Raw genomic sequence first — 18,822 nt, forward strand, 5'->3', positions numbered from 1 at the left:
AGATAAAACTCCCTCAAATGAGTAAACATTGAGAAATAGGACAGCCAGGGAAGCAGCTCTGTGAGGCTGGCATTGTGGTGCTTTAGCTAAATGCTAAGATGAGCATGTGAACAGGTGTGAAATGACAATGCTAACATGCTAGTGTTTGCTGGTACAATGTTTACAATGGCAACCATCTCAATTTAGTTTTTAGCATTCAATGTTTCTTGATGAGGGCTAAACACAAAGTTAAGCTGGATTAGTGAAATCTTTAACTTGTTGATGTCACTGCAGAGGAAGTCAGGATTTCACCAAAGCCATTACATTTCATCGTTTAGGTAGCATTTATGTTCATGGTCAAAACACAAATTTTCATGACACCAATGAGGAGGACAGACCATAAAGCTATGATAGAAATCACTCTATGTTGACTGTCTCATGAAAATGAAAGTAGCCTGAAACAAGACTCTGCTGACCAGATTCAATAGTGCTTTTCCAACAGACAGCGTAACATTTCAAGGACTTAAGGTGAATGTCAGATTTACTTACTGCACTCTCTAGTTAGTTTGCCTCTGTGGTGTTGTTTCCTGGGATTTTTTGTATTGTTAACTAACTTAAAACTTGAGTGTCGAATCTGCTTACCTTGCCCTTCAGCACCCCCTCTGGGCCAATGAGGTTGTCAAAGATGTGTTTCGACACGTGGGCATCCACAGCGGACAGTGGGTCGTCCAATAGGTAAACTTCAGCATCACTGTACAGAGCTCGAGCCAGACTCACCCTCTGCCTCTGACCACCGGAGAGGTTGATGCCCTACAAGAACAAAACACGACACTTCAATCACTGTGGTTATTGACTGGTCCACCATGTGCATTTTACAGTGTAAGTAAAACTTATAAGTAGGGTAAGTATCCAGCTAACTCGAGAAAGAGACAGATTTCAGAGAAAAAAAAAAAATTGCTGCGAGGAAACCAGAACTAAAGCAGACACTAAAACCAAAAGAGGAAAATCAAAGTGCTTGTTCTGCTTTCGCACTTTCTCTCCTATCTCAGTCATGTCTCCTCCAGGTAGGACTTGGAGGTCCGGGGTCAAGGCACAGGCGTCCAGAACACAGCGATACTTCTGCTCGTTGTAAGGTCTCCCAAATAGGATGTTGTCCCGCAGGGTGGCGTTCTGTATCCAGGCCTGCTGTGGTACATAAGCCACTGACCCCTGGGAGAAGAAGCAGACAACTGTTAGAAACCTGTAACATGTTTATATACACAAAATATGATTTCTCATTTACAAGATATTCGTAGAAAAAAAAGTTCTTAAGAAATTTCTAAAATGCATAGAGGATATTCAACAGATTACAATCTGCTAAGCACAATATTGTTGTAGTCTACGAAATGCAACTCTTCTGAATTTCTGTGTAATAATTTGTGCTCTTTATAACCTCATAAAGTATGGAGCAGAGACACACTGTCTCAACATTTATTTGAATGTTTCATTTTAATGACTAAACAACCAGAGTCAGAAGCCGTTTGACAGTGTTTAAAGGTCAATAGTATTATCATAGCTGTACATTAAACATCAAGCTAAAGCCAGCTGGTGATTAGCTTAGTTTCATTTGGCCAAAGACTTAAAAAGAAAGGCAGAACAGCTAGCAAGTACCTCAAATGTTCAGTAACTGACACACTGTAGGTACAATCATCTGTACAAATAAATGTAAATGCATTTTCTAAAATGTATACAAATTCCTCACAATGTCAGTAACATTAGAAAGACATCAGTCATTAACATTAATCATAACTGATCTCAATCACTGAGATTAGTTGTCATTATTTAAAGTGAGACTGCAATGAGTTTTCTCATCATTAGCTTCAAATTCATTGCACAAGAACAAAATCTCCCATAGTCATGTTTCCATTTTTTAATTTTTACTTTATATATTTACTGTGAACTTTAGGTGCATTGGTAATATTTCTTTGATTCCTTTTTGAGTAATTGCTTGTTTTTTCAATGAGATTTGCATCAACTTGTAAAGCTCTTTGAAGTGTGCTGACAATCCATTCATTATTAGCATTTTTTCTCTGTCTTTTGTGAATGTGTACATAATGTAAAAAAGCTGATGTATGGTGTCATGGGACAAAATGTAGAAATAAAGGTAGTTAAAAAAAGAGTATAAAATATGAATGTGGACAATGCATCAGTGACAACATCAACAGATGATGCAGAGATTTCAATGTTAATGCCCCCAGGGATGTTTACTTCTGAACCAGTATGAACACTAATGCTGTATTTTTGTTTTTTGTTCCATGAAAATGAGGATAAGGTGAGAGTTGAGACTGAACCAAATCAGGAAAGATACACCCAAAAAGCCAAAACAAAGACCAAAACAAACACTTAAACTCTCCATCGAGTCTAGGAATGATCATTGTAGTAATATATATACTCTGCCGTTCTCTATATGTTACACATGAAGTGAAGATGAAGTAAAGTCCTACCCGAATAGAAACATCTCCCTCCACTTTTTCCATTTCACCCAGCAGTGCAGAGATTAGGGAGGATTTTCCACAGCCAACGTGGCCCACCACAGCCAGCAGGGAGCCTTGAGGCACCATCACGTTAATACTACAAACACACAGCCAACATTAAAATCTATGAAGAGAGGACACACATGACAAGAACAAACATAGTACGTGCTACAGACTACATACACAATCTGATTTTCTGTACAACATACAGCAAATGTATTTAAGATTTTCTGTAGTACCTGGATGTGACACCAAGTGGAACCTCTTAATGTTACCGAGATGGAGTTACAGGTGTATAACAGCCGTTGGGTCTCATAAAAGAAGTGAACCTCCCTGCTGTCTAACTGATAACTGTAACAGTCGTGTTGATGAACTCTGAAGGTATTAAGTTGGACAAAGTTGATGGTTGTTCAGCTTAGCTACTTGAGACCAGTGCTTACGCTAAACTAGGATTTTCAGACAGTAACACAGACCTGGAGCCGGACTCAGATCACATTTCCAGTAACATTTCAACTAAAGTGATGAAGCGTATCAGCGACGCTCTACTCTGAGTACAAATCCATTTTAGAGTTAACAGTAAATACTGACATTATCTGAATTGATCAATTGTTCTAACAGTATTTATCTGTTCAGCTGAGCAGCTGAACTAATGCTAACTACATTGAACAAATCAGTTCATCCTGTAGATCAGATATGAGGATTATTTTGGTCTCAAATGACTGTGAAGATCGTTAAAGAAACTGTTTAAAATGTGCAGCCCAAAAACATACAGTAAGTGGCTTTTCATGACATACTTGTGCAGAACAGGAGGATCTTCTTTAGCCCAGGTGAATTTCCCATTGACAACTGTCACTGAAAAGTCTGTTGCAAAACAAAATGACATATGGGTTTCTTTTCAGTTGCTTTTTAATTGATGATAGTGCAGATTTGATAGGACAAAAGACTGAAAACACTATTAGTCATCCAAAATCTCTCCAGGCTGAGTCAGTGGGTGGAAAATATAAATGGTAAAGCAATGGCTTTGCACTAAAGCCATGTATTAAAAAAAAAAAAAAAAAAAAAAAAAGCAACAGCTCACACTATGGACTGATGACATATGCAATGCACATTTTCTCAGGATACTGCAATCAGACAAATCATGGATCCAACAAAACCCGACAGAAACTGGAGAGTAGCTGGACAGTAGCATAGTACAGGTTCTAACTTTACTTGAACGTTTCACTTTACCTGTGGCTGAGCTCTTTCTGTCTACTGAATCTGGATCCAGCTCATCATGACTCAGGAAACTTTGGACTCGCTTCAGTGACACACTGGCCTAATATGTAGAATAACCACACAGGCAATCAGTGAAATGTGCTAAGTAAACACAAACAGGAAAAGATGCTCCAAAGGCAATGATAAGAAAGAGAGGAACGCATGCTCACCTGCACCATGCTGCTGATGACTTGAGGAAGCATGTTAAGAGGAAACCTGAGGATGTTAAAGAGCGAGAGCGACACAAAGGCCTTTTCTGCATCCAGCACGTTGTTCTCATCCACAGTCACATACACGGCAAATGTTGTCAAGGCAACCTGAAAACACATGGCAACAGGATGCTCAGACATCAAAGTCCATCAGATTACCACAGAGATGTACATCGGTCAGTGCTGTGATGCGGAAGGACCAATGACTCAGCAAAAAGCTTAACGTCAAAAGCTGGGGATAATCAGCACATTACAAAGTTTACAATCACTGATGTTCACCGGGTATGGCTGATAAAAAGTGAATTTATCTGACAAAAAAAACATGCAAACAAAATCAAACTGTGACATTTAAAACCCGATGCAGATGACCACATTTTTCCTAAAAAAAAAGCTGTTGTTCATTCACACTGTTCCTACATTATTACCTTGTTGTCATGGCATATGTGGAGGCATTTCAATGCTTTTCTTTACACAAAAGTAACAGAGGCCATGTCTTTCACTAAATTTATGATTTAAGTCAGTGGACGGGCACTGTTGCTATGGTATCTGCCCTCAGGCTTGTCTGTGTCTGCTGTCAGTAGGTAGAGGGCCCAGTCATGAAAACCTTTAACCATGCCGTCTGTCAGCAGGTCATCTTAAAGCACTGGAAAGGGTCAGATCTGACATATTACTGTGAACCTGTGCAGCATATTCCGAGAATTTGAGGGCAGGCAACTGCAGTGTGATTAATTTTGATAGATCCTAATTGCATTTGGTTTGTGCTGCAACTTTAGTGAGTTGACACTGATTGAAATCTTGTCTGTAATACAAAAGTCATGAGGGGAGCAAACTTGTAAGGCTAAATGTTTGCAAAGGAAAGAAAATGGTAAGGTTTTACTTGCATAGAGAAATAGTTTTGTGTAATAACCTGACTGGAAATTATTTTTAAATTTGGCCACAGCATGGAGCTGTTTTTGTTGACAAAGCCCCAAAAATACACTGTGTACTATCTGTTATGCAGCAAAACAGCAGAGACACACAGTTTCAGACAAGAGATCCTCTTTAGGAGGTAGTAGAACCATAGCCTTCAGCCAGAGCTAAAAGAAAGTAAATATTGTACTTAAATTCATTCGGAGGACACAAACATGACTCCAAATTGATGCTTATGTTGTTCTATTTGGACATGTTCTTGTTATGTAACAGTTACTGCTATTTATATATCAATTTAAAAGGTAACAATATGTCAATGTTGTGCTCACAGTTTGTTTCCATTTACCCTAAATGGCCCAAAAAAATCAGTTGTTGTGGGTTTCATTGAAGTCGTGGCTTATCTAAATTTCCTTTGTCCAAAGCTTTCTGGCAATATAACATATTCAAATTGCTTCAGCCATTATAATTTGGGCATTCTGCAACTCTATTGTCTGTGACTAATTGATTGTTCATGTAAACTACAACACATGATTTTAAATGATGTATGTGGCTCTGTATTTGCAAATAATATGAAAACCCTTTGGTTAAAACTCAATGCAAAACAGCCAACAAATTAAGAGTTCCTTAATTCCCATGATGCCTACATGTGACATTTAGCATTTTCTGGAAATGTAAGTTTTGTTAATGCCAGGCAAGCCTCACTTGTTGAAGTCATTAAAATATGTTTTGCAAAACTGACCCGAATATTCTCTTCCTTTATCAGCTTCCACACAAAGCAGCTCATTTATTTCCTGGTTTCTAAAATAGTTTTAAATAAAGCTCCTTAGTACATTCTGACCACAAACTAGGCTACCTGAACACTTGCCAAGTTGTAATTACAGCTGTCAAACATTATTTATGAGCTTAAGAAGGCGACCTGAAGGCAGTAAGACTTCCTCTAATAAGGTATACCTAGCAAACAGTGTTAATACTTATGTTGTAACCTTAAGAAAATGTTAGACGTGTTTTGGCAGACATTCATGCAGCCTGTTTACATTTGTTGCACATTTAGGGTTCATATGATATAGTAGAACAAAATGGGCACAAGTCCAGGATATTGACAAATCAGTTTCACAGTAAAGTCTCTTCCAGACATTAGACCAAGCCTACCAGGAAAGGGGCACTGGTCCAGGCCATGGTGGACAACGCTCCCAGATAGGCTGTCTTGCGAAGCACACTGAGCTCCTTCTGACGAATAGCTAGGACCTTTTCTTTGAAGGAGTTCTCCCAGGCATACAGCTTGAGGACTTTTATGCCGTTCAGGATCTCATTCATTAGCTTTATGCGAGCGTCCTTGTACTGCATTTGCTCCACCTAAAAATGCCCAGAGGAGAAACTTTTCTTTTTCTCAAAATTGACAAGACTTGAAACTGAACAAACTCGAAAAATAGTGAAAAGTAAACAAAGATAAGGTTTTGCAAACCCAGTAAATCCTATAAATGACACACTGTACTTCACACTGCAGCACATTCCAAATCAATCAATGCATTCAAGTTCACACAAAACAAAACTACAGAAGTCAAACCTGGGTAGTGTTCTATACAAGCTAATGCTGTCCATATTAATTCCTCATTTTTGACATATTGATATATAGGGACAGTTTGGCAAAATCCCACATAAAAATAATTAACCGATGGGTAATGTAAAGAATTACATTTGATTTTCATGCATTACCAGAAGGAATTATTTACCTGTAAACAGAAAAAATACAACAAAACCCAGTAACACAAATCAATCTAATTTAACTAATTTATTTAAAAAAATTATTTTCAAAATCTATGAAACGACATCACAATATGATATTAAACTGAGCAAATTCGTAGTTTAACTGTTTATACCTGGTAGGCTCGGGTCTTCATGGCAATGACAGCATTAAAAGGGATCAGCATGATCATGACTGCTACTCCAGCGAGCACAGAGGGACCGAGGTTCTGTAAAATACAACGCAGTCAGCAAATTATGAAGATAAAACTCAAGATGAAACACAACTCCTGTTTTCAATAAAAACATGTACATTTAAACAAGACATTGAAGGTATCATGCAGTACAAAGTAGAAGTTCAACAACATCTAAGAAGTTCCTAAACAGTCTGACACCAATGAAAAACATCAATCTCAGACCTGGTAAGAGAAATAAATCAGCTGATGTGTAACTCATTATGTTTGATGGCTAATGTCCAATGCTGCAAGTTATCAGTTATTCTCGATCAATGGTTCTCAATTTGCAGATGCTAAATCCAAGATGTAAGATAAATTCTGGGATTCACCAGATGGTTGTGGAGAAAAGAATAAATTAACGTAAAAAAATAACTTATTTTAGACTGGAGTATGTTTCACATCATAGCACCTTTACCTGTGATCTGTATCTAAACGGTTTCTGATTGGCCACACAAAAAAAATCTTTTGGGGCTTGTGTCAAACAGTATTATGCTCAACCAAGCAGCCACAGCCAGTTTTGCTAGCTGTCACATAGAAGGATTATGGAGCTTCTGAGAATAAGTATTCAAACTCAGCGTTCAGGCTAACAGGAAGGTGGCTGAAAGTCCAAGAAGCAGCTCTATCAACTAAGCTCTCTACAAGCTCTGGAAGTCCCAGCTTGGATTTCCGCAATATAGATTCACATGCACAGCCAAACGCATAAAGTCTTAAAACTAGACATCTGGAAATGAAACCTCTGTCATCACCAGATCCTTAGGGTCTTTCAATGTGAGAAAGAAGAACTAATCAGTCAAAAGACAGTGCAACTGAACTAACATGTTCAATTGTCAGTCTATCATTCTCCTCCACTCTGTTTCAGTATTATGGACAGCATTGCATCTACACATGAAAACAACAATTTAGCGATACTCATTATGAAGAACATATGCCTACTTGCTTCTAAACAGCAAAGATATATAAATATTCTACTTGCCAGCATACAGTGCAGCTACTGGAAGAGATTTTGGTAATGACAAAAGATGTGCAGACAGTTTAGAAGCAAATGATGTGTTTGCATTATGGGGTTGTGAATTTTAATGTCCAACTGTTAATGTTTGGGGGAAGGCAGTCACCGACTTGATTAGATGTTAAGGGGGTTTCTGACTTGAAAAGGTTGAGAACCATTGATCTGGATTGCGACTGTGACTTATTAACAATCCAACAAAATAAACTGAAGCACAAACTTACTGCTGTATTGCACTAACACAATTCTACTAACATAACTCAGACATAGCTCCTGTTTGAGTCTTTCAGATTTTCTGGTGCAGGTTCAACAGTTTTTAATGTAATTAGATTTAGTGGAATTCAATGAAGGTGAGGTTGTCTTTTACAATGCTTCTGGCTAAGGAGAAACAAATGATTACTGAAAGATGAAACAAAAGGCTAAGTTACAGCCCACTGTGTGGGGTTGGCCAACAATGACTGAGAGACTCATTGTTGTACATGTAAACTCCTGTCCCAACTTCCTGTGGCGTTGAGGAGCTTCTTAAACATGAAAAGAAAATCCTGGTCATAACTATACAATTTACTCATGACTTCATTCCACAAAATGAACTCAAAGATATGAAAAACTCCTGCTGTTTGTGCATGTACCTGCCAGAGGAAATAGAGTGCCAGCATAATCTGAAGAGGAGCAGACCACAGCATGTTGAGGAAAGTGGTGAGGTCCATGAACCTCTGTGCATCCACAGACATCAGGTTGACTATCTCTCCCACTGTAGATGAACGCTTGGCGGCGTTAGTTATCACCAGTGACTGCAGAATAATGATGAGGGACAAAAACACAACTCTTAACAGTGCGATAAATTCCTCTTCTGTGAAGCATACCATATGACCTCCAAAATGACATGTACTACATGACCAGAACTTATTATATTAGCATCTTCCTTTTTTTTAAGACTGCACAGTCAGAAAATTAGGATGCAACCTCTGGCATACCTTCCTGTAGATAGCGCCAATGACAGCTGTGCGAACATTCATTCCAGTGACAAAACAGTACTGAAACTGATGATGGAGGATGAGAGTCTGCAGCAAGGCTGTGAAGAACATGGCTATGGCTAGTGCATAACCCCACCAATCAGGAACGCCCTTCTGTTTTGTGAATGCGATCAGCAGCCTATAAAAGTGAAAGAAAAGGAACTATTCAATTATATTAAAGCACGTAACAGTGAACTGACCAGTGTTAGGGCACATAGTTAACTTCACATCATCCATCCATCCATCCATCCATCCATCCATCCATCCATCCATCCATCCAACCATCCATCCATCATTTCAATTCTGACATTAAAACAACTTTTCCGGTTTGGCATCAGGACAAGGGACTACTGCAGAGAGACCACAATGTTAATCAGTTATAGCAACTTTAATCGTCCTCGTACAGAAAGTTGGCAGGGATCTCTTTGCGCACGATTTTGCCAAATATCGTGTCTCCGCCCGGCTGGGCTGTCTGCGCTCTCGCCGTTTCATCCATCATCATCCATCCATCCATCCATCCATCCATCCATCCATCCATCCATCATTTCAATTCTGACATTAAAACAACTTTTTTCGGTTTGGCATCAGGACAAGGGACTACTGCAGAGAGACCACAATGTTAATCAGTTATAGCAACTTTAATGTGAAAATGAGCTCATTTTGATGTACAACAAAAGCAGGTATGATGTATATCCAGTATTAGGGAGCGTTACTTTTGAATAGAACTATTCCTTACTTAAGTTTAAAAAAAAATTGTCACTAAGTATTTGATATGAAGGCATTTTTCCATGCTTATGCTAAAGTACTCCCCATGTACTCCCAGATTTCCATTTGTAGTCTCCTAACATGACTTTTAAATACTACCTTTTACTATGACACAAAGTTTAACCTGGCTGGTGACCCCCAATACCATATTAAAAACTAAGCCAAGCATTCACAAGATAATGTAACTAGTCCCGGAACAATTATTAAAAATTGCTCACACTGGCAGAAAACTCAGCAGCCATGTTGCCTTTCTGCTGTGAAAGAGTCAGCACACCTCTATTTACTTGCCCTCCCGAGGATTCTAATCTCCTCTCTGGCTCGTCTGCAACATGCCGATTGTTATCAAAACCAAACATGCTTCATACAGCCAGTGTCTAGTGTACAACAATACGTTGTTGAAACTGTTTTGACAACACAAAAATTACAAATGGTAAAGTTAACATGTTTTTTTTCTTTTTTTTTTAAAACAATAACCTGCTAGTCCTGTGTGTTCAAGCATTTGCCCTTATAGCGATTCAAATTCCTTGAAGCCTCAGGAAACCAAGTCTGTGTAGAGAATGGTTCCATAAATAATAATATATACTTCTTTGTGAGTGTTTTACTTATCTGTCTGTCTGGATGCATGTTATTTTCGAAGGAGAAGTAGCAATGTCACCTTGGGATTGCTCAGCATGCATCCAGGATACTAGTTAGTTTGGTGGAGAGTGCAGCATGCTGATAGCCTGGCATTCTTTTAGTTTACTACTTACCTTAAATGCTAGCAGCATTAACATGCAGCTTTTTGTTCTATGTACTTGGTGGTTTGGGCAGCATGACAGTTATCTTAGCATGCCAGTAACAGCTAAACATATTTTCTGTCATTTGATGTATCTAATGACTCAGGCAGCATGTTACCTAACCAACTGAGGGGTGCAATTTATGACAATTTTCTTATAGTTTCTCATATGCATAAAGGTGGCTAAGTACTGGCTATAGGTAAAAGTAGTGGAAACCGAATCTATCGTGATGATTGAATAACTGAGCAGACAACGATGTTCAGGTCTGGGGTTTGCATGGGTGGGTGTAGGTTTTAAAAGCAGCTCAAAGGCAAGCTATAATAGAGCAAGATAATGGTATTGTCATGGCATTGCAACTTTAGATGAATGATAGCACAGCCTGAGAGCCACTGCTTTACTTAATGATAGGTCAAACTATCTTGCTAAGGTATTTACTAAACTCTGAGTACCAAAACTTCTAAACAGTCCTCTGCAATGTGTCTGACATACTTTATCTGTAACAAAAAGGTTCAAGTATTGCTCATGTAGAACACGTTCAAAGGTTCAAAAGTATCTCCCAAAATCTACTTCCTATTCCTTATTTTAGTGGTATTCGACCACACTGAATTTGATGCTTTGTTTCAAATATAAAGCAGCATAGCAAATCAAGAGATCCATTTTTAATGTCGTGATGTCTTATGAAAGAACAGCAGATTTGAATCTAAAATTAGACTTAAGATACATTTGGCAGCTTTGCCTGACACCAGTAGCAAAGATATAATATCAAGATCAATCTTGAACCGCATGATATTTGGTCAGCTATCTCTGATACTTTATCTCATTTACATAGAGACAAGGCTTTCACAGAAAAGCTGTTAACACTAAATTTCCATTTGGGCCATTACAAGCATATAGAAGAAACATATTTACATAATGACTTTGCATGCAGAACAACGACTGTACGCATTTCTAAAAAAGACAGCTGCCATACTTAAGAAAAAAAAAATCAAACCAAATGCAAAACTTGCAAAATATGTTCTGAAGACAGTATTTGACAACACTGGAACATTGGCAGTTTGCCTGGTACTGTGTTGTAGCAAATACAGCATGCAATTTCAAATCTTTCTTTTTACCTTAGAAGCTGAGGGTTGACAAAGGTGATAATATCCTGCAGGAGCTTGTAGGCCGAGCCAATCAGAAAGTAGGGTCCAAAGGCTTTGATGAGGGCGCGCAGGAAGGATGGCTGGCGGGGAGCAGATTTCTGATTGGACAGCAGCACCTCTACTTCCTCTGGGCTGCTTTCACCTCCTCCTCCTGCAGTGTGGTTGGTGGTCAATTGTGGGGGCTTGGAGTACGCAGCTTGACTCGACAGACTCTGTTCGCAATGGCTGAAAGGTTGGGCATTTGGGGGATAAAAGAAATTCAGAAAGAAAGCGAGAGAACGTCACAAAGATCATGCTCTTAAAGTCATGTGCTTCCAGAGAGACTGCAGAGACTACAGATGGTGTTCAGTAAAGCCCTCTAACCATCAGTAATGGATTGCCACAGGGTTCTATTCTTGGTTCATTACTATTTACCCCATAAATACATCATCCTTCCTGTTCAGTAATTAATTGTCAATTTCTTAGATGATACAATTGTATATGCCAGGGGTTCCTCCCCAGCCCTAACTGTCATCTTCAGGCTGGATTTAATTCTTTCCAACTGTCACTTCTTAATCACAAGCTATGAAAGACAACAGACTGAGACAGACAATAGACACTTTTTAGAAATATCTCTTGGTACGCAAACTCTTTTATGTTTCTTATGTTGGAAAATAAAAACATTTAAGCTGTATCGGAGCCTCAACATTATTAGCAACAATAATCAGACCCCTCAACAGATGTTTTTATTGTTGTTTAAATGACAAATTGTTTAGCTCTAAAGTTAGATCATATAGCACATGTCAGATGTCAAATCTCTTGGACAAAAACAGAAAGATTGTGACAAAACAGCAAGTAGTAACACAAACATTGAAAGGTAATTAGCATCTATGTAGTAGTGTCCCTTGTACTGACTGCTGGTGGTTGCATTTGTTCAACAGGTAAATAACAGTGTCCATTTGTCTATAAGGACCTCAGGCAGTGGGACATAGTACAAGTAAATATCAGTGCAAAGAATGCTTAGCAAACTACACAAAATAAATTCTAATACCAGTCTAAAGTGCAGGAGTCGAATTCCAGTGGTGAACTAACGAATGACTACAGTTTAACAAGACAAACCAAACAGGTTTCCAGACCACAAATGAAAAGGCCTAATCAAGCTTTTCCATATCATTTTACAAGTTGCTTTCAGTGTAAAAAAATCAGAGTGAAACTCTGACAGGAAAACTGCAGCACAGAGAGAGGAAGCAGTCTGATGGAGGTCAGAGTTCAGCCGAATTGTTGAGCGTGTTTTTTTGCTGAAGCAGTACAAAGTGTAGCTGAAATGCTGTTCCCAGCAACCACAGAACTATACCAATTTTGTCTAGTGCGTAGGCAAACAGACTTACACCATGGAATGCAATATTACAGACATGACAAAAGTGATTAATTTTGAAGAGCAGTGGGGGATCTGTTTTATCCCTGGAGGCAGTAACATTAAAAAAACAAAATATTCTATAAACATACAGAGCATATGAGAGCAGTAATGCTACAGAAGACAGCAGAGCATTTCATATGCTCTCTCTGATGTGTGCTGATTGTCTTCAGACATGACGCTAACATGACTGCAGTCTATGTGTGTGAAGGTTTTTATTTTCTCTTTGATGTTTCCTTTAAGAAGTTTCCCTCAGCTCTTTACTGACAATAAATAGCAGCAGTAGTAGCAGTTGTAAGTAGCTATTCTGCTGCTAAGGTTACACAACACATGCTCATGGTTTCACTTGTGCAAAAACAGAGCGAACCTATGACTGCATGCACGCACGCACACACACACACACACACACACACACACACACACACACACACACACACACCAGCACAAAGAGCCCTGCCCTCTAAGACAACTTCCTTTCCTTTCTCTAATCTGACAAAGAAGTAAGAGGAGGGGCTGTTTCATTGAAAAAAACAAAGTCTGAGTCCATGACAAGTTGCACACTGCAAAAAAGAGGCATATTCTAGATGTATATGAGTCACAGTAAACAATTCTCTGTGAGAATTAGGATTAACTTGCAAACCTAAGGTCTCATTCAGTGGGACTACGTTGTGAAGATGGAAACTAAATTAACACAGCTTGAATGGTGCTGGAGAAAGGAAAAGTATTATCCACTATCACTTCAGGAAATGGTCTGGTAATATCCAAATGCCAAAAATCCACAGTAAATTGATCCCACTATGCTAACAAGTGCAGTAAAACAAGTATAACAAATGTGTGTGTGTTCCTCTGTGCCACTGAGCTTTAAATAAGATCAGTGAGCCACACCTTTGCATGGGTTGACATGTTCTTTCATAACCTGGAACACACACACTGTAGTTTATCATTATAAAGTATACATACAATGTAATGTCGCACCAAATACTCAAAAAGGCACCTAATGCGAATTCATTCATAGTCCCCAACAAATGCTGAAAATTATAATGCCGAGCATTATAGTGATGTTTAAAAACATCTATATCCTCAGTAGGAACAATGACCTACTCAAATGGAAATTTTATCTCCACTTGATGTCTTAGGGTTTCATTATGATCTATCCCACCAGTAACAGCTGCATATCTTCATCCACAGTTCTCTGTCCTACTTAGTGGCAGTGACAGCCTGACAAAGCGGAGGACATCTCATTTCCCCTTTGCTGGCAATAAGGAGAAACAAAACGTTCACATTTAACAACGCTAAGCCACCTAACAGTCAAGGCTGCCTCACTTTCAATAGACACAGCCAAGTTAGTTTAAGGCTAGGCTAGTAATAATGGAAATGACAGGTTAAGTTACCAATTTGTGTTGTCAACACCACAGGGACCTACGGTATACAATAATCAGTAACTAGGATACTGGCAGTTATCATGTATGCCAGGATATTTAGAGCCAGATTTATCTGTGCTTCTTGTAAACACTGCATCTCCAATATAATCAAAACTGTGATAAGCTTCATAACAGGATACTGGGGCCCACGAAAACACAATTGTTTTGGCTAGAGTGCTGAGAGATGAAAGAAGTCATAGTTTCTTTTTTCTGTGCCCAGGACAATTTAATCCAAATTCTGACTCAAACTGAGACTGAAATTAACATACAAATACGTGAAATTAACATACAATTCTGTGTATATATGCAGAACCCTTCACATAAAGGAAAAACGGAGTGCTCCCACTAGGGAGCCTTGTCGCTCTTGAAGCGCCACATATTAGTAATACATTTAGAACAAGAAAAGCGCTCAGGGTGCGCAGTACTCCATCAAGGCTGCTCAGTTGTATGATTTCTCACGGACAAGTCCATAGTGGTCGATTTGTAACAGGATCGCAATCATGTGATCATCAGCAGGCAGCTGACGTAGCGTTCACTTGTTGTCATAGTAACAGTGACGCCGTGCTGCTATCTTGCAATGATACAAGAATCTTTAACAAATCCGTGGATCCAGACTACAAGCCACATCACTGCCAAAATCTAATCAGTGGGTCCTTGTGTCATTTCTGACCTTCCCTGAAAATTTCATCCAAATCCGTTATTCCATTTTTGAGTAATGTTACGCACAGTCAAACAGACAAACGAACGGTGATAGTCATATAACTGTTGTGTTCTGTGGCGGAGTAATAATCTAGTTTAGGTTCAAAACATGGTAGCGAATAGATCTGACTATAGACCAATTGCCGATTTCAAAGTGTCCAGGTCATAATAGTTTTCCAGTCACCAGCTTTACCCTGATTTCTCCTAATATCCTGCTGTTTTAGTGTGCGAACACAAAGACTTTTTCAATTTCATACACTGTGATGCCAAACTTTCATATGAGTGACAGAGAGACATTGGAAAACATGTCTTCTATACCATGTATTTCAGAAATCAACAATTCTGCAACCATTCCTCCAACCTTCTTTTTAACAAACATACCTCTTGGCCTTGGCCTGCTCCTTCTCCCATTCTTTGAGGAGTTTGGGCACCATCACTTTGGAGGTGTCACGGTGATTCAGAGACCACAGATCTTTGGCTTGTAGGGGCATTTTGTAGCCTTTAATGGCCAGACTGAGAGAGAGAAACAGCAGTTTAATTCAATCTGGTACATTAAGCAATTCGACACTAACAAGTGTAATTACTGTAAACAAATGAGACATTACCTAAATAGTTATTAGACCACATTTTGAACCTCCTTCAGAATGATTTCTTCCATCCCCTGTGTGTGTTTCATTGATTTATCAAAATGTGATTCTGAAACTAAAATCCTTTATCTAAGAGGCATCTTAGTAAGAATTGCTCTCCACAAAAAAACCTTAATCAAGTTTCCTGGATTTGCTAATCATCATTATGAACTATTGGATTAGATTTCACCGGAAATTGGCTTGATGTATTGTCTAGCTCAAGTGGGAGATTGGCTTACAGTGCAAAAGAGAAAGAAGATGCTGTGCTCCTACCAGAAAAACAAGAACAGTTTTTTGCAGGAATGAAAGGTATCATAAACAGATAATAACAGAACCACCGAGGACAATTGCTAATCATCTCAAACCTAGTTTCATTTGCTTCTACTAATGACCAAGGCATAAATGCACAAATCAACTACTATGTCGCTTGCATGAACAACAGCAGCTAGTTAATTCAGCATTACTTTGATAGTGATTTGATTTCTAAACATGTTCCTCAGAGTAAGACACAACTCTGAGAGGAGCAACAATACAGTATGTTACTGTGGTCACCCAAGCTGGCAGCTAACACTGGCTTCTCACAATGCAAACCAGGCTAGCAATATAGACTAGCTAGATATATTAAATGGCATATTTGATATTTAGGTTGCTGGTCTAGCCTTGTTAAGGTAGAGAAGAAGTTAGAGAGAAATATGTCTGTGGTTTGCATTTACAGAACTAACAACTTGCTGGTTAATTTAGACTTTCTTTGTCTTTCTTGTTGCTCTAACTAACAGCAAAGTCTGCTACATAAAATAAGATTTAGCTTTATGAAAAGTGACCTTAGAAATCGTATTTTTGAAAAATAAATCTAAAATGAAATATACAGGTAATTATTCACTTCATAATGATTGAACAGTTTGAAGCTCCATATCATACTATGCTCTGTAATTACAATGTATTTACTAAAGTAAAACACAACATATACAACAAAGTGTGTGTCTAAGGAAGCTGGGTGCAGTGGAAGAGAGAAGTGTGAGCCCACCTTGTGAACCACCAAAACGTCAGTTTGGAGAGAAAACCTGCAGTGGATTCAGGGCAGGGATTCTGAGGAGAAATTGAAAAATGTTCAGAAAAATAGGCCAGGGAGGTTAAACGAGGACACTTCTGTGAGCAGCAACTGAATTCTAATGTGCGTGCGCGCATGTGTGTGTGAAAGAGAGTGTGACCTGCTTAAACAAGCATGGAGCCGCTGCAGAGCATTCTCAAGACTTCTAACCACTCAGAACACTGAAAATACAATATCTACAGGGATTTAAGATCTTTACATGTTCAGGAACACACAAACATGCTTCCTGGATGGTGAGTGGAGAGTGCAGCACAATGTACGACTCACAGGATCAGTGACAACATTGGAGAAAAGAGGAGGCTTCTCATTGAAGCAGCACAGGATCAGCTCACAGACCACCATGCCGAAGTAGAAGTAAAACGTGGTGAATCGCAGCTTGTCTGTGACTTCACTCTGAAACGTGAAACAAAGACACACACACGGTCACTCCCAAATGCAGAGAGTTAATGTAGAAATTAGTTAAAAGCAGTACAATAGTGGGTTTACATAAAGTAAAGTCAGGCAATGTGTATCGTGTATCAATAAAGATTTTCTAACATTTTTTAGTGCTTTAATTAGTATTTTAAAATGACACCTATGCTTAAATGGACATTGTTTCACACTGAAAGGAAAAACATAACATCAATGCATTTGTGCACAGATATTAAAACTTCATAGACCTAAAGGAGTATTCCTTACCTATTAAAGTTTTTAAAAAGTCACTATTCAAGGGTAGTACTTTCTGAAGGATGGAGCAGTTTGAGATGGAGCCCTCAGATAGAGTTCAACACTTCTGTGCTTTCGATACATCAGCAGACTAATTTGCTTTGTCTTCCAGCGCTTTGGCCTTGCTGGGAAAACTTAATTTACATGTACTTACATTTACGGGCAATTTCCTGCCCAATAATTACTGGGAAACTAAAGTTCCTCAAAATGTGGGTGTCACAACACTTAAGAGTCTACAGCAATGCTAGCGTGAAAGGAGCTGAAAGATTTAGGAAAAATAATGTGACCTCTCTGATAGATATTGTGACTGGATTTGTGATCATCACAGTTCAGCTTCAGTTCAATATTCAACTGTAATAAATGTAATACTTGTGATGGGACATTGTTCCATGATTTAAACCACAGGAACTCTGCACAACTGTTATATGAGGCAGGTGTGTAGGAGAGAAGCGTATGTTTTGGTGCAAGACCTTTATCAGGCAAATAGTCATTATCCCATGGGACACCTTTCAAAAATTTGTATATCGACTGACACAACAGTTTAGACCCTTGGTGATGTATAACATGTAGCCTAGACTGCAGCCTTGGCAAATTACAAATTGCTTTGTTAAATGCAGCTATTTCAAAACACACATAGAGATAAACTCTGGAAGTGGATGGTGATGGTAGATGCAGCAACAATATTATTTAATGGCTAGCCATCCAGCGGTCATCAGTGTATGTCATTGAAAATCACAAATTAAACCCTCAGCTTCATGGTACCACTGGATAATAAGTCAGGAAATCCGGTCACAAAGTCAATAATTTTTCCCTCTAAGAACAACAGATGTCTATGTAACATTTCATAGCAATCCAGTTAAGATTTTTGTGACAGACCAACATTGCCATCCTTCAAGCAATGCTACTTGCATGGCTAAAAAAGACTTGAAAGACTAAGTAGAATTCTGCATGAATCTCAGCAGAGCAAACAAGAGTAAAACCATGCTAGCAGTCCGTCAATATCTGTCGTTTGACATAAAACGTCTATCCATTCATTCAAGCTCTCAGGACGCACCCACAGCCAACACACCCACAGAATGTTTTTTCACGTGAGCACATGAAGACATTTGTGAATCAGTGCTACACACTTGACAGCCTAAAATTGCTTGACTCATAACTGGGCAAAGGTTCATTTTTAGATCAATGTGACTATTGCAGAACAAGCTTACCAAAGAACACTTCACAAATAAATGCCAAACTCCATCCATCATGTCTCTAGACTGCAACACAAAAGCAACTAATCTGTAGTAAAAGTCAGACACACCTTTTGCACTTTGACATACCTGCAGCCT

At 38.8% G+C, this 18,822-nt stretch overlaps 1 protein-coding gene across 2 annotated transcripts in view; it reads right to left on the reverse strand.

The window, feature by feature from the left end:
* The window catches only part of abcc3 (ATP-binding cassette, sub-family C (CFTR/MRP), member 3), a 64,967-nt gene that overhangs the window by 18,952 nt on the left and 27,193 nt on the right, over positions 1–18,822 (reverse strand). For both annotated transcript variants that reach the window (XM_035952220.2, XM_023278978.3), the window contains exons 5-18: positions 17,054–17,179; positions 16,703–16,764; positions 15,434–15,565; positions 11,510–11,764; positions 8,818–8,995; positions 8,473–8,634; positions 6,742–6,834; positions 6,014–6,217; positions 3,917–4,063; positions 3,720–3,807; positions 3,287–3,353; positions 2,463–2,589; positions 1,012–1,188; positions 622–789 (exon numbers count right to left, since the gene is read on the reverse strand). In XM_035952220.2, the coding sequence (XP_035808113.2) occupies positions 622–789; positions 1,012–1,188; positions 2,463–2,589; positions 3,287–3,353; positions 3,720–3,807; positions 3,917–4,063; positions 6,014–6,217; positions 6,742–6,834; positions 8,473–8,634; positions 8,818–8,995; positions 11,510–11,764; positions 15,434–15,565; positions 16,703–16,764; positions 17,054–17,179 (1,986 nt within the window). The remainder of the gene's footprint in view (positions 1–621; positions 790–1,011; positions 1,189–2,462; positions 2,590–3,286; positions 3,354–3,719; positions 3,808–3,916; positions 4,064–6,013; positions 6,218–6,741; positions 6,835–8,472; positions 8,635–8,817; positions 8,996–11,509; positions 11,765–15,433; positions 15,566–16,702; positions 16,765–17,053; positions 17,180–18,822) is intronic.

The sequence above is a fragment of the Amphiprion ocellaris genome, chromosome 18 (assembly GCF_022539595.1).
Source record: "Amphiprion ocellaris isolate individual 3 ecotype Okinawa chromosome 18, ASM2253959v1, whole genome shotgun sequence".
Lineage (NCBI taxonomy): Eukaryota > Metazoa > Chordata > Actinopteri > Pomacentridae > Amphiprion > Amphiprion ocellaris.